Source organism: Rhinolophus ferrumequinum, chromosome 4 (genome assembly GCF_004115265.2).
Source record: "Rhinolophus ferrumequinum isolate MPI-CBG mRhiFer1 chromosome 4, mRhiFer1_v1.p, whole genome shotgun sequence".
Lineage (NCBI taxonomy): Eukaryota > Metazoa > Chordata > Mammalia > Chiroptera > Rhinolophidae > Rhinolophus > Rhinolophus ferrumequinum.
In genome coordinates this window covers 40,080,226-40,096,693 of record NC_046287.1, presented here as the reverse complement: position 1 = coordinate 40,096,693, position 16,468 = coordinate 40,080,226, and the positions used below count along the sequence as shown (strand labels likewise).

Here is a 16,468-nt window from a genome sequence, read left to right as displayed (position 1 = left end):
GCTCACTTGATATTTGAGAGATTCTTCAGAAGTTTTTGCATTATACATGTAACAGGGATAATATTTTACAAATATTTAACTGATTTAATTATGTCTGCCCCTTAATTCATTGTTTTCTTATAGGTTTCCACCTCCAAGGTCATGGGTATCACGTGTTACCTAACCTCTTTAGGAGACAAAAGTCTCCAATCCTAAAGTCTCCAAGCTGAATGGCTTGAGGTTTAGCCAGCAAGAAAAAAGGTAGTACACCCACCCCTGCCCCAGGGGTCTGTGGGAAGAAGGGAGGTAGAAGGAGAGTAATGGTTCCCCATGTTTCCCAGTTTCTCCCATCTGAGCTTTGCATCAATACAGGAAAGCCAGAGATAAGAGAGATTTCAGGCCCAAATTCTGTTTAGGAGTTTGTGAAGAGATTGCCTGGTGGGCTACTTGGCAAAGACCTTAGAGTAAACTTGGAAACACAGAGAGCTCAAAGGGAGGGCTACCCCCACACCTTGGGGACACAGGTATGGCTTTAGGGAGCCCTCCTGGGGAGAATCAGAAAGCAGCTGAGTTACAAACCAGAAGGCTTGCCGTGGTCCCACCATAGCAGGTTATCAAGGTTACAGGTGGGCCAGAGGCCAGGTGAAGGACAAGCCAGGGATTCAGGAGGCCTAAGGGCCAGAAAGGCCAATGTGAGGGTGAATACTCCAGGAAAGGGGGCAACCAGGTCCTTCCCAAGTTGCACAAGATCAGATCACAAAGTACAGTCACCACAGACATCAGCCATGTGGGCAAGCGGGGTCCTGGAGATGGGAAGAGTCCACGGAAACTCACACTTCCCCTTTCCTGGGGAGGGTCACTCCATTGTCACTCCCCAACACCATCAAGAGATTCATTTATATGTTATTTGTTATTTGACAAACATGTATATATCCTTTATTATATGCCAGGAACTATTCCAAGAGCTTTATAAATGTTAATTCATTTAATACAATCACAATAATGAGAGTAAGGACTGTTCTTCTCCCTGTCTACAGATAAAGAAACTGAGGTACAGAGCAGTTCAAAAAAGGCTTAGTAGAGCCAGTAGTCAAAGCCAGTCTACACTTAACCACTGCACCAGAACAAGTATCCCTCTTGTTTTACTGTTACCTAGAAAAGCTAAACTGATCACACTAAATTTTAAAGTCAATCACACCAAATTTTTTCGTCTTGTTCCCCCAAAACAGGTAAGTTATGTCAGTAAAAAAGAGAGGGAAGAAGAGAAAGAAAAGAAGAAGAGGGAGAGGAAATTGCATGCCTTTTCACATCTGAGTTAGAATATGTGTATATTTTCTATTTGGGGAAATAAAAATGGTGGCAGTTCACATACTTCCTAAAGGTCCTTGCAAAAGCTTGTAAAACAGGCAAGTTCCTGGAGTGAGGAAAGATGACTCATCTGCATGGCTGTTTTTCTCTTACCTTGTCTAGTTACCACTGGAAACTTGAAATATGAACCATTGCTTGGTCCTCAGTAAAATCAAAAGACATACTGTTTCTCTAATTTTTTTTCAAAAACATGCAATATGACAAATGTTCTTCAGTTATGTTTAACTTTTTCCCCAGAAGTCCACAAGACTGAAATACTTACCTTCTTCAACAGACCAAACCTTAGTTTAAAGGCCTTTAAATTGATTGTGCAGGGAAAGGATAGCGTCCTATTCAGGAAACATTTCACACCCTGACCAACAGAAGGTCAAAACTAACACTAAGAACAACAGAAAGGAAAACCAAGAGTAGACAGGATATAATTCTAAAAATTAAATGTATTGTTGTCAGAAATACACTGCTATTTTTAGGATTAAAATGAATTCACTTAAAATATAAGGTGTTTTAGAGGCTTCACAGGGTTCCATTAATTATTTTTCTCTCTGATGACATACTACCAAATGGGGCCACTACTAATGGTGACATAATCTCAGTTCTTGATTGTCCGTAATACAGGACACACAGCACAATAAAGTGACAGATTTATGGAACTGACAGTACTTTATATTTATCCGAGATTTGGTTCAGTTTTTCAAATCTAGCTTGCCACTGAATAGGTCCTAGGATGCGGTGTTAGTACAATGTCTGTAAAAAATGATTCTTTCGAGGAGGGGAAAAAAAGAACAGTGCTTTCAATGTTCAGTATCCTTTACATCTGCTGCTCAGCTGGAAACACTGTTAAAAGGCCATTAGAACCTTAAGGTAACAGACCTCGAATGCTATGAAAGCCATAGAGCAATTTGCTGTTTGTGTTAGGAGTATCAGCCCCAGCCACTTCCTTTTCAAGGGCTGAAAACAGCTTCTGTCATGAGCCGTGAAAATCAATTCCACAGTAACCAGGCTGAAATGTGGCTTAAGGTGGTATACCTCCATACAGGCTGGCGCTGCACAGCAGAGCCTCCTTCTGGGCATCCATGGCACCTTCCAGAAGTCCCAGACAGCAGCTCCCAGGCAGTGTCTGGGAGGTAATCAGCAGCCCGGGACTTTCAGGAACCTTCCAGCTTATCTCTTGGGACGTGGGTTTTCTCTAATGCTTAATTAGGTTAAAATCGGTTTTGTCACCCTGAATGAAGATAGCTTCAGGAAATGTGGAACTGGGAAATCTGTTCCTGCTTATTTATAGTCCACCTTTTTATTTTTCCTGATTATAATAATTGTGAGAGAGGCTCATTTTTTTTTTCAAAATAATACTGTTTGAAAGCCTTTCAAAACATAGAACATTTTTCAGATTTTTTTTTTCCAAATACAAGGTCATATTTGTGAAAATAAATATTTCAGAAGAATAACAATGGTTTTGTTAAGAGTTGTACTTTGTAAACTAATGGTTACAAAGCTTAAAATTCGTTTTAAAATGTGTTATAGGTTTTCTTCAGTTATAGGAAATTGTTATTCGAGTTATAAAATGTAACCTTGGTTACCACATAGAATTAAGATCATTATAACCTATATCTCTCTATGTATAGTCAACCCTTTGTTAAACTGAAAACCTTTGTGTAATTTACTAAGGATGTTTTGGATAAGAATAAATTGTCACTCGTAAATCACAGCAATCAGCTTATGTTTATGCATGTAACTTCTTACAATATTAAATTATTTATCTTTACATCAGTAACCTTGGCTGAGAAATTGATTCAAAGTGAATTTGTTCAATTAAGGTAACCACAAAATGAACAAGTGTAATTTCCTGTTTTTTGCTGTGAATAACTGTTGCACCTAACTTGTTTTAACTGGAATTTAAGTGTCATTATCGTATATATATGTGTTTGAGTAAAATAGAAAAGCTTGGGTTTCTATAATTTTTATATATCTATTATACAAAATGTATCATGAAGTTCTCTGATTGTAAGAAATCTCCAAGTTATTTTTTAAGAGTGGAAGGTAGTAATCGAAAAGAGATTACATATAATAATTGTGTTGTCGATGACATGAGATTTGCCATTTGCAACCTATTTTATATTCAATTGAAACCGACCTTTTATGAGAGCCATGTGGTAATATAAGTAAAATGAATATATTCTTTATTGCACTCATATAAAATGATTGGCCTAAGCTTTTAACATAGTACTTGACCTCCTAGTGTCTGAATACCCCCAAGTCTATGAAAGAATATTGAATAAGATACCACTTAATCAAATGAATAGTAAAAGCACAATAAAAGCCTTTCACACATTAGCACTTGATAATATAAAAGTAACAGTAAACTATGTTCCCTTAGTTCAATGCAAATATATAGCTGGATGAAAAGCTATAATAGATCACATAAGAGTGTTCAGGAATCCTGCATTTCCAGATTATTAATACTTTTGAATTACAAATTCTTGTTTTCCAAATAGAGCCCTTATTATGTCAAAGATCATTTAAACACTTTAGAAACATCTGTTAAAACTTTTGCTGTAAAAACATAAAAATAAAAATATACTACTTTAAGTTTTACCATTTTTTAAGTTTTAAAACTGTGATTTAGGATAAAATAAGGTAAGAAAACAGCGAAAAGACAATATTTTCTTACTTTTTCAGGAAAAAGTTAGGGCCTGCCATTTAAAGATATCTGTTATATCTAAAAGCATGGTGACTTCTTTCAAGTTCATTTTAAAAGTGCTATTGCTATTGACAGTTGAGCTATTCTGAACCAATAAGAATATAATAATTGAAAGTTGAGGGTTTTTTGTTTTGTTTGTTTGTTTGTGGTTTTCTTGTTTGTTTGTTTTTTGGAAGACCGCAAAGCACTTTCTTTGCAAAGGAAATAGTTGCCTCAACTTCACTGCAACATTTAAGAGGCAGTAACTCTGTTCCCTGAAATTCAGCTAAAGAGCACTGGCTCCTACTAATCTCAGCTGTCCTGGAGGCACAAAAAGACAAAGCTAATTTCTCAAGAAATCCAAGAACTTTTAAATAAGGTGCAAGCAACACCAAGCAATCAAAGCCTGTAGAACACATTTGTGCATGCCCAGAATGCATTATGCTACATCTTTAATTAAACGAGTAAAAAATGAAGACTGACCGGCTCTAAATGTAGTCTCTTTGCATAAGAGTCTAGGGAAAAAATGGCTAGATCTGCACTTGGGAGGCTAATGTAAGAAAATCCCGCTCAAGGAGGCGGTTGGAGAATCGAATTACTCTTGACCAGAAATTTTTGAAAGAGGACAAAAGAAAAATAAGTTTTGTGTACCCATACTAGCAAAGAATAACAGGGATCCTAGAGTGAAAGGAACTTAAAAGGTTTCCTAGTTCCCATTTAATGCACTTTTGAGGTTCTCTCCTATCCATGCAGACATGACATTGGCAGCTGGCTTAGGCCCTTTTGTTCCAGGCATAGGTAACAATGAATTTAATTGATCCAATCAAGCTTTCTCTTAGTCCCCCTAGTGGTCAATGTAAACATTTAAAAGCAGGCTAAGGGGATGGGGGTGCAATTTGGAGCAGCAATACTTTCTAGGTGGAGATTCTTACCCAAGATCAAGGTGAAAAATAACACAGAATCATTGACTAAATTTGACTGTCTACCCTGACAAAAACCTGTATTTAAAATCACATTGAATGAACCCAGAGAGTGGCCCTCGGAGACTCAAAGGTTGGTACCTGGAACAACAGCATCAGCATCACCTTGGAACTTGCTAGAATGCAAATCATAGGCCCTACCCCAGAACCATTGAATCAGAAACTTTGGGAGTGGAGCCCAGGCATTTGTTTAACAAGCCCTCCTAGTGATTCTGATGCATGATAATATTTATGAAGCAAGGCTCTGGATCACTGGTTCTCTTCCCTGGATGCATATCAGAATTACTTGAGGAAATTAAAAAGAAGAGAGAAGAAGGAGAAAGAGGAGGAGGAGGAGGAGGACAGAAGGAAGGAGTGTCCCATCCCAGACCAATTAAATCAGAATATCTGAAGATGGAGCTCAAGTATACGCATTTTTTTTTTAATATCTCATATGATTCCAGGATAGCCTTGGCTCTTCCCAATTTGAAAGAGCCAGTTGTTAAAGTTTCAGGAATTTTGCGATCTGGTTGTTAAACTGTTAATACCTTAAAATTGGTCATGGTGGGAAAATTTATACAACAGAAACTGGCAAACGCTACAAATCAGGTCTCCCATACCCTACCTCCTGAAAGACAACTGTTAAACATTTTTAAGTTCACCACTGGCCAGAGTTGAGAAATACTGGACTAGGGCACAAATGACAAATACCTAATTAATTCAGAGAGTGTGAGTAGTTCTTCTCAATTTTTCTATTACCCCTCAATTCCTTGGGATTCTTATTAAGACTATGAAAATTAACCATGCAATTCAGTGTCCATGCACTTGAGGAAGGTGGACACCAGCCCCTGTGTGGGGGTGTAACTATGACTAGTCCAGGTCAATGGCCATGGTCCCTTTCCTTTCTCTTCCAGGCATGGGTGCAGGAAGCAACTCTGGAATGACCAAGGTAGGTAAATCTTCTAGGGCACTCCTGAGGGCAGTCTGCCTCATGAACAAAGAGAAACATGAGATTAAAGCATCAATTTTTGTGCCTCTGAGCATTATAATGAGACTCTGACTCTTGGTACTCCAGCAGCCATCTTTTTTCCATAATGGCGCTGACCAGATAGAAGGAGGATCTCAGAGCCGAAAGATGGAGAGAAACTGGGACCCTGATTATATGGTTACCTTCCCTATTTCTCATTCCTGGAACCGCTCTATGTTGAGACTTCTTATATGAAATAATGGCTTTCCCTGAATATGAAAGGCAGTTGATTCAGGATTTTCTGTGACCTGCTACCACAAGTATCTTAAGTGACAAATTACTTCAGGCAAGAATTTTGATATCTTGTTGTCATGCGGGGCAGCCTGCGGGGTCTCAGCCCCCGCTCCCCACATAAGAACGCAGGACATGGTGAGGCCAAAAAGGAACACCCACGGAGCCATAGATAGAGGAGTCATACTACTACATTCTTGCTGGCAGCACTATAGTCTCACTGGAGGCTGGATCCACACTGTCCGCAACCCGCCATCCTAACTGTAATCCGCGCTTGCCAGCTCAGCCACCGTCTTCTTGCTAGCCCTCATTTTTCTGTTAGCATAGCCACAGCAGTTATATTAATGGCCAATGGCTCACTGGTTATAGCTGATGGCCAAGTAGCCACAGCAGATGGCCATCCAATCACAGTTGATGGCCATTTACTACCTGAGCCAGCGCCTTTCCACGTGAGGCCGAGAGCCTGGAAACTGCACTCCTGGCTCTGTCCCCACACTTGTCTTCTTCAAACTCTTTTATTGGACCTTCTAAGTAGCAGAGTAAAATTTTTAAGTTTTTTTTGTTTGTTTGTTTATTTTGTTTTGTTTTAATTTTGCCTCTTCCTTCTCTGATGAATTCATTCACTCCTTCCTCTGTCCTCTGCCCTCAGTCTTTCATGCTTTAACATATAAAACAGTCCCCTGGCTGTCCTCCTTCCCTCCCCTGGGCCTTTAATGGTCCCTCTTCTATCCTATTCTGTTTGTAGTGCTTGACCAATCTAAACAGGACTTTCATCATGTCACTTTACTGCCAAGAGCCTAGAATGATGACCTACTTCCTGCTACATAAAATCTAGGCTTTTCAAGGCCCATCAAAAATCCAACCCCACTCTATCTGTTCGATATCATTTCTCACAAGTTCTTAATAGATCCCTTTCTGTACTGTATTATCCTCCTCTGCACAATTTTACTCATATATTTAACCCACCACAAATGCCTTCTTCTTTCATGCCCCTTTGTCAAGTGCTACCCATCCTTCAAGGTTCCTGACATGCTTAACTTCATGTGTCAATTTGACTGGCCTAAGGGATACCTAAATAGTTGGTAAAATATTATCCCTTGGTGTGTCTGTGAGGGTGCTACTGGAAGAAATTAGCATTTGATTCAGTAAAAGTAGTGACCAATATGGGTAGACATCATCCAATTCACTTGGGGCCCAAATAGAACTAACAGGCAGAGGAAGGGTGAATTCCCTCTCACTCTTATTGGGCTCTGATCTCCTTCTTTTCCTGCCCTGGCACATCAGGCCTGGTTCTTGGGCCTTGGACTCCTAGACTTATACCAGCGCCCCTTCCCCATGCCCTTCTCAGGCCTTTGGCCCTAGAGGACTGAATAAACCACTTCCCTGGATCTCCAGTTTGCAGACAGCAGATCATGGCTTTTGTAATCTCAGGAGCCCATTCCTAAAATAAATCTCCTATCTATATCTACTATATCTATATCTAGAGATATATCAATAGATATATCTAGAGATATATGTAGACATATATCCTATTGGTTCTGTTTCTTTGAAGAACCCTGATTAATACAGTCCCAATTAAATTTTACCTCCTTTCAGCATGGTCATAGAAATCACTTCATTCTGTTATCCTGTCATTGGAATCAGTAATGGTATTTGGTGCTAATGCCATGGACACAGCATTGTTTAAATTTTAGGAAGCAAAATAACAATTTAATTAATTCTTCCTCTTAGTGAAAATTTTAAGATTTATTTTTTACACTACCACAGGACAAAGAACTGTGACTTCAGTTTCCAAATGGGCACAGCTGATTACATACATTTTGATAACTCTACACTTTCTAGGAATTAACAACTCACCCCACCCTCTTTGGGAAATCCTTTTCTCTCAGCCACAATGATACTCTTAAGTCCTCTCCTGGTTTTCTGATATTAAGTGTAGTTTCCACTTAAAAAACACACATAAACCAGGTCAAAGTATTTACATGGCCTTGTAAATTCAATGAATGTTTCTGGGACACTTGCTTTTCTCTCTCACACACATACACACACACACACACACACACACACACACACACAGAGTCTCTATTTATTGTCAGTCACATAGTAGATGCTTAATAAATGGCTTCTGATTGATTAATAGCCTTTTGGTGATAGCCATTTTACCTCCTGAATGTTCCTTGAATCCCTCTACTTCATTTCATTTCCACAGTCGCCACTCCAGTTCAAAGTTAATATCTTTTCCTCTTCCTATGTCTGCCTTTGCTCCCTTCCGATATGTTCATTCTCTACAGAGCAACCAAAGGAACATTTCAAAATCATGTCCTGTTCTAACTAAAACACTTCTTCACCAGCTTCTTACTGCTCTAGGCTAATGGCCAAAGTCCTTGTACTGAGTTCCAGGGAATTCAGGGCTGATCAAGGAAAGAGGCTGGACCAGGAGGTGGCAGTAGGGTACAAAGAGTTTTATTTGGGTGTACTTTGACAGGATACCTGTGAGGAGAAGGCCTTCACAGCGAGAGCACTTCCAGAGATAACAGGGGACCACTACCTGGAAGGGGAAGAGGTTACCCGAATTGCCAGGGGAGAGCAAATGTTGCTCAGCCATAGGGTGTGGAGGGCAGCAGTGGCTTGGAGTCTTTATAAGCCCCAGCTTGGTCTTACAAATGGCTAGCAGATGTTGGGTACAGTTCTGCAGGGTACACAAAACAGGCAGGCTCCTCTAAATGATTTAAAATACGCTTCTTTGGGCTATATTTAAAACAACTGACATGTGTACAAGCATTAGTTTATTATCAATAGGATTTAGAGCTAAGGGTCCATACCTGTGGTGAAAAAGTAACAATAGAGTCAATATGTATGGGTCATCTTTGGATCCTGCATACAAGTCATGAACCCTGCCCTCAAGCTATTCTCCAATGTTTCTCACACTCCTTTCCCCATTCACTGTCTATTTCCCCAGGTTCTGGAATTCCTCTCCTGATTTCAGTGTCTTCTTACCATATAGGCAATGTGTGTGCCCCTCTATTCTCCCCTTTCCTTACTGACTTTGTATTCTATGTTTCATGGCCATTGCTCTTCCTCAAGGAAGCATTTCCAGAACACTGTGATTAGATCAGATGCTCATGTGAAATGCTTTCACGGTGCCAGTTGCCCTAGTTCTGTGCACTCATCTCAACCATTCATTGTGAATGGTGCCCTTAATTTTTGCCTATTAAAATTCCTTGGGGCCCCCTACCCAGCACCTGCCATGGTGACTTACACATAGTAGGTAAGTAATATTCATTGAATGAATGTTAAAAAAAAAAATACCGAAAGGAAATGGAGAATAGGTTATAAAAATAATCAATAACCTGGATAATGTGTAAATGTGGAATCAAATTTCTATTTTTCTAAGTGGCGCATTTGTTTAAAAATATTTTTCATCCAGGATTATTAAAAACTCTTAAATATTTCCATCCAGGTTTATTAGAATTTTTAAACCTTTACCCAAGACTTAACACTATGAAACCCTTTATTTATAAATATGCCATCCCAAGGAGTCAATTACACTTTCAAATAATATCATGTAAGTCACTGAAAACTGAATAATACTGGAGAAATCCATGACACTCTTTAAAGTTGAATTATGTGCCAGCTAAAGAATTCAACAGAGAAGAATGTGGTCTGTAAAGGGATATAAGCACCAAGTTTAAAGCACCAATATTAAGTATTATGTTTATATTGGCAAGACAACTCTAAGTCACCTTACTGGCCTTGCTAAAAGTCTTTTGAAAGATGAGTATTAAGAGGGGAAAACAAATAGTCTTCTAATGTTACTTTTGTGAGCTTGAATATAAGATTAAGTTATTAAAATTATTTTACCAACAATTCCTTTGCTACACTAAACTCCTATTTCTCTACAAATCTAGTGACTGAATGGTAGGTCACTTTGGTTTAAAAGGACTTAATCATTTTGAATTTTGTATGTGTTTTATTTAATAAAACTCACCCATAATTGTAAAAGAACACTGGTCATGCTCTTAAATTATGATGCAATGTTTATACTGTAATATTTGAAAGAACATAATGTTGTACACTTTAAATCACTTTTGATAGCGGCCAACATTTCTACTCACAAGTTATTAAGATGTACTGCAATTTAAAAATGTGAATTTTATGTAAAAAAGTATCTCAGTCAACTCAAATGAACTCTTGTTCTCAATGATGACATATTATCCTCTAATTAAATGAACTAAGACAACTCTGTTTGCAAGGATCGTTCTAAAATTAATTCCCAAATCAAGAGTTCATAACAAGTAGCACTCCTAATAGCCCAGATTTTAGATTGTTTTAATACGTGGAATTAATTATTTTAGAAATCTAGTGACTTGACAAATCATAAAAAGAAGAAAAAAATGAAGTTCAGCTAACTCATTTGTACCTCACACTGTTCTTTGAAACGATTTTAAAGATATCAGCCAACTAAATGGAGGGCAAAGAAATCAGAAATCTGTGAAGCAGACATATAAATGGAAATTAAATCATTTATCCCCAAATAGGATTTTTAATATGTCTGTAAAAGAGTAAGACTTACCTTAGTTTACTAAGGTGATATCTGCATGCAAACTGAAAAAAGATGTGTGTCAATGGCAAATATATGAAATAAGTTGGTTTGCTGGGGGAGCAAAGGGAAAGAGGACAGTTTCCCTGGGAAGCCCACCAAAGAAATAAAAAGGCTGTTAGACAAAGACCAGGTAAAATGAAGTATTATGTATCTTCAAATTTGAAACTAATAAAGAAGGACTAAAACTGTATCTAGTATATCAACAGAGTGTAAGACAATGTTCTTTATTTTTTAATTTGAGAATCAAAGAGATGAAGAAAAGTTTAATACTTTCTTAATATCTAGCTATAGTCCAACTCTCAAAATACCTGAGACAGAAAAAGGAGCAAAGTGCATATTGAGAACAGAGTTAGTTTTATATTTTTTTTCCTAAGCTGTGGAAACTCCCCTCCCCCCCTTATCCCCATGATGACTTCCTATAGCAAGCGTTGTTGTACTAACCCAATATTCCAGTAGGCCAAGTATGTTGAAAAACACCAACATATTTTCTTTAGTTGCCAACTTTTATATAACCACATCTATACAAATAAAATGATTGGGAAAATGCATACATACATGGCTAATTTAGTGATGACAGAGTGACCAGTTCCTGAGAACAAATAAAATCCAAAGTCAAAGTGATTTTTAAAATATAGATGTCACAAATAAAGAGAAAATATTCAGCATGCATTGTGAGGGAAAACACGGTGATTGATAATACTAAGCTATATACAATGTTAGATGAGGAAAGAACTGATTTTACATGCATTCGTTCAACAAATACAGAATGGCAGTGGCCATGGTCAAGTTTATGGACTCAGAGTGCCTGGGTTTATATTCTAGCTTCCTCACTTTCTCGCAGAGTCATCCTTGGGCAAGCCAATTATTTAAAATCTCTCTGTGGCTCAGTTTTTTCATCTATAAAATGGGGATAATGATAGCATCCATTAAGTTATTATAAGGAGTCAATAAGGCAATGTTTAATGTTTTTAAGGTAGGTGATGTTTTCAGACAGGTGCTGGCACATAGTAATTTCTATATAAGAGGTTGTTAAATACAGTTGCATTTGATGATTAATGAAAAAAGTGAACATGTAGACCAATAAGTCACCACTAGTCAGCTACAAAGTATTAATGACACCAAGAAGGCTCAAAACATAAAATAGTGGCACAGTGAGCCTCAAACGACATCCCCTGAATTGCCCAGACTTTTAAGTGGATGCTGTTTTCAGCTGTAGAGTTCCTTTAGAAGTTCAGAGCCATCAAGATGAGTCGGGTTGGAAAACGAGGTAATATTACTGATGCTCAAAGAAAGACTGCGATGTTTCCCACTGACCTTTGATCAGAATAACAGTCCTCACAAAGAATTTGATGATCCACTGCTCAATATCTTCCCAGAAGACAGAAAGAGAGAAAATAAGCAAGTACACTGTGAAGGCTTTTGGCTGGATATCTGGAAACGTTTTGATACCACAAAAATTAACAAGTATTAGAATGGATTGCTGAGAGGGGCTCAAGAGTCTGCCCCTTTGAGTGTCTCTCAAATAAGGACAGATAGTCTATCTGATCAGCCTGGGATGCTTTAAAATCAAGGCTGAGTGAAGATTAATGGTACAAACTGCCCCTTGAAGGCCTCCTCCTTCCCAAGCACTCCCTGAGAGTGTAACTTTATATATTACCCATCACAGTCCCTCATCTGTTGAGTTTGAAGAATTCCCTTTTATCCTAGAATAGAAAAGGGCAACACTATTTCACAATTGTGAGTTCTGAGTAAAACTTTAATAATGTCGTGATGAAACATAATGTCCTTATTACTTCTCAGTTATTTTACCAGGCAAGCTACCTGCAAATATCTTTCAAGTAGAAACAGATCTCATGAATCTAAATTCTGAACAGCAGTTCCTTTAAATTCATGTTCACTGGCGGACAAATGGCATATGCCTTTCTCAAGCAAACCATTAAAAGTCCAAACAAGGCAAAGGATAAAAAGGAATATAAAGAAAGGAAAACCACCATATACTAGATAATTAAATGCAAAATGTATCAGGAAGTAGGGAGGAGAGGAAGAGTGTTCATTTAATAAAGGGGCATACTTCCTAAGTGATAATTTCAACAGTAATTAAGTAGCACTGAGCAAAGTTTACTTTGAAAAAAAGTGTATCTTTAATGTACAATGTCGCAATTCATTATTTTCTTATATGTTCTTCCGACTCCCACAGTGACCTGTATCTTGATCATTTCCACCAGCATCAAAGGACACTAAGGCAAAGTCAATAGTCCTCTTAATCCTAGAAAGTGAGTTTAACAAAAGGGCACACATTTTAGAAATTCATAGCTAATTAGCAAGCACTGTAATTGTCAAGGGGTGGAGGGAAAAGGCAAAAAACAAAACACAAAATAAAACTGTAGTTAAATATCTACTGAAGAATTTATTTTAACCTCTGCAGATGTTCTCAGGAAAGTAAATGGTGACTACAGAAATTATTTACACTGAAAAACTTCACCTTGATATTAAGGAGATTTGCATCATGCTAAGCATGAACTGTAGTCTCCAGAAAGTCCCATTATCCACTGAAGAATACCGAAGGAACTTAAAATACTTAATTTTCTTCTTTGAGATATCTTATCTGAAATGATATTGGGAAATATCTGTGTGTTTAAAGGATACAGTTTGAAAAAGCCCAGATTAGAGGAGAAAAAGTTCCCAAAAGAAGTGTTGCATACTACAAACCTTTCAAAAGTTTAGTTCTTTGAGATTCAGGGAGGGTAAAAAAGCAATGCTGATCCTTATCAATTAATTAAAAAGAATGAAATAACAGTAGACAAAAGGGGGAGGAGAGTTAAGAAACTTAAGGAGCTGTAGGGGCAGCTGGTCTCTATTCCCTGATTAACAAAATAAGTAGTTCTGGAAAAGGGAGAAGTGACAGAGATAGAAAAGTAGTAATTCACCACAGGTTCCGCCTTCGAAGCACCAGAGAGGCTGGCTATGTCTGGCTCAGAACTTAAAAAGGTTCTCTGTATATAATGCTCTCTGTTAGCGTGATGGATTGGGCTATTTTTTTCCAATGCCTATATTTATATAAACGTGTTAATTTCAGTATAAGTAAAAACCCTTACTTGTAGAGTTTGTACCTCAACCGTAATAAAATAGCAATTCCATTACGCAGCGAAACTGTTATATCTGCAAAATACTTTTCATCCATCGACCAGTTCTTTGATAAAACGCAAGACTGGTGGAAATTCAGCGTTTTGACTTGACCATCTGAAGTCACGGAGGGCTTCCGTTGCCGGGTTGGAGCAGCCCGCGCCCTCCTAGCATCTCCTGGCCTCTCTAGGGCTCTCAGTTCTGCTCTCTGGAAGCTACAGGATTATCTGTCCCCGACACGTTTCATTCACAGAGCCCCAAAGAAGCTAGGATTCGGTTGGAGCTAAGAGCCGGAAAACACGCACCCAGGTTGCTGCGCAAGTTGTTGGGGACCAAGTGCTATCCACATACTGGCACTGAGAAAGCGGTTAGGTGCTCTCGGGCTCTCGGTAGAGGAATGCTATAGTGGCCGGGCACGCAGGGGACACAGGGTTCGGGGACCCTGAGACGAATTCACTACTAAGACACCCGTTTAAGTTGGTTCAGCTTCCAAGGGCCGGCGGAAGAGGCCGCGCTCAGGACCCGGCGCTGCGCCGGGTGGTTGGGGTGTCCTCCCAAACACAAGTGACCAACAGCAATCCGGGAAGCACTGAAGAACTGTATCAGCAAAGCCCGCCCCAAATCTTCAACAAGCAGTCCGTGAACTCCCCCAAACCAGCCCGGAATTGCGGATATCGGGAGGCCGACTCCCCTGGTGGGGGTTCTCCCAGCCTCGCCGGCCCCCGGCTGGGGCGCCGGGCGCTCGGCCTCCTCAATGACAGAGAGAGTAGAGCGAGGGGCCAGGAGAGCCCTCCGCGTCTCTCCACCGCCCCCGCCGGCGCGAGGGCGGGAGTGGAGAAGGCGCCACTCCGACTGTGGCGCTAGGCAAACTGCGGCCGCAGTTCTTCCAAGTTTGCTGGAGCGAGAAGCGCGGAGTGGGCGCCCCGCTCTGTGATCTGCCCTCGCGCTGCGGCCCTCCCCGATTGTCCCAGGCTCCCCGGCCCTCCTGGCGGGAGCCAACAAGCAAGGGGGCGCAAGGGCGCGAGAGCAGAGGGAGGGAAAGCGGGCGCTCCCGCGTGTGCACACAATGAGGCAGCTGAGACGCACACCTTCCCCCGCGGGAGCAACGGCTGGAGCATCCGCCGCCAGGCGCGGAAGCGCTATGTCTGGGAGAGCCCTGACAGAAAGTGAACACCAACTCAGCAACAGGGGGAAGGAGGAGGGCGCCGGCCGGCCCGGGGGACGCACGGCCGCGGAGGGCTGCAGCTGCCCGGGCCACGCGCCCGCGCTTACCTGCGATCTCCTGATAGGGGATGTCCGCCAGGCTGAATCCCTTGGCACCGTACGCCTGGCGGACCTCGCCGCAGCTCCGAGCCTTCACATCCGCCCCGGCTGGGAGTGACAGCAGCAGCCCGGAGAGGGGAAGAATCACAGCCCCGATCCAAGAAGACATGGTGCAACATGCAAATCCAGCTCGGTAAACCCCACGGCCCGTGCGCTCTTCACCTTGCCGCTCAAGCCGAAAGCCCGCCAGAGCCAGCGGCGCGCTCCTCGCAGCTGCCCAGCTTCACCCCCTTCCGCCAGCCGAGGGGACGAGCAGTGCAGCCCTCCGGATTGCACTCAGCAAACTTTTATAAGCCAGATGGAGGATGGCAAGCCAACTAGAGCTGGCTGAGAAAGCAGCCGCCTTGCTCTTCTAGCCCCCCAGATCGAAAACGGTGCAATAGAAACGAGACAGAGAAGGAAAATAAATGTTTCAAAAACCACCATGTGGTTTCAGCGCTGCGATCCGAGTTCCGAGCCGCAGAATCCTAGAGCGCTGCGAGCTCGGCTGGCCGAAGTGTGCAGCGAAGGTGGGAACGCGCGCGGGCTCTCCCGAGAGGGAGGTGGACAGGCGAGCGCGAGTGTGTGTGCGCGCGTGTGTGTCGGTGTGAGCGCGGGGTTCTTGGGGATGGGGATGCGTGGAGGTATGTATTGGGGATATACGGGTTTCAGGGGAAACCTCAGCTTCACACAGGCTGAGGAAGCCTGTGAGAGTCCTCCAGAAATAGGAAGAGAGAAATCCTGGAGGCTCGAGAGAAGGAGAAAGGAAGGGAGAGAGAGAAACGTGCTACACACTCAGCACAGCCCAAATTCAGAGGCAGAGTCGAAGGCAAAACCTGGACTGGATCTGTTTCTACTTGGTAGAAGGAAAAAAAAAAAGGCGGGGGTGGGGGGGACGTTCCCGTTTTCTCATCTGTTCACATTCTTCATACCGATCAGAAATGCTACCTTTAATGACATAAGTAATCAATTTAGAAACACAGTAATTTTAAGTCATTAACTTATGTTATTAAACTATATTTTTGTGGACGTAAAGAGCAGTGCAATTTCAATTGTTGCCATTAATATGTTCATGAACCACCTAAACATAAAGCCAGAGTAGAGAGAAACATGTAGGGGAACCGCCAATAGCAGTGCATAATCACCACTCTATCTAATTTCTGTTTGGCTCTGTTTGCTTTTCGTTTCTAAGATAGTCT

The 16,468-nt window shown here is 40.9% G+C and overlaps 1 protein-coding gene across 2 annotated transcripts in view; it reads right to left on the bottom strand.

Moving 5' to 3' along the window:
• Positions 1-16,094, bottom strand: part of GPC6 (glypican 6) — a 1,028,052-nt gene extending 1,011,958 nt beyond the window's left edge. Inside the window, exon 1 of one of the 2 annotated variants that reach the window (XM_033104888.1) lies at positions 15,240-16,094. In XM_033104888.1, the coding sequence (XP_032960779.1) occupies positions 15,240-15,399 (160 nt within the window). In that variant the 5' untranslated portion in view covers positions 15,400-16,094. The remainder of the gene's footprint in view (positions 1-15,239) is intronic. The other variant, XM_033104889.1, reaches the window with a different exon arrangement.
• Between the last annotated feature and the right edge of the window lie 374 nt (positions 16,095-16,468).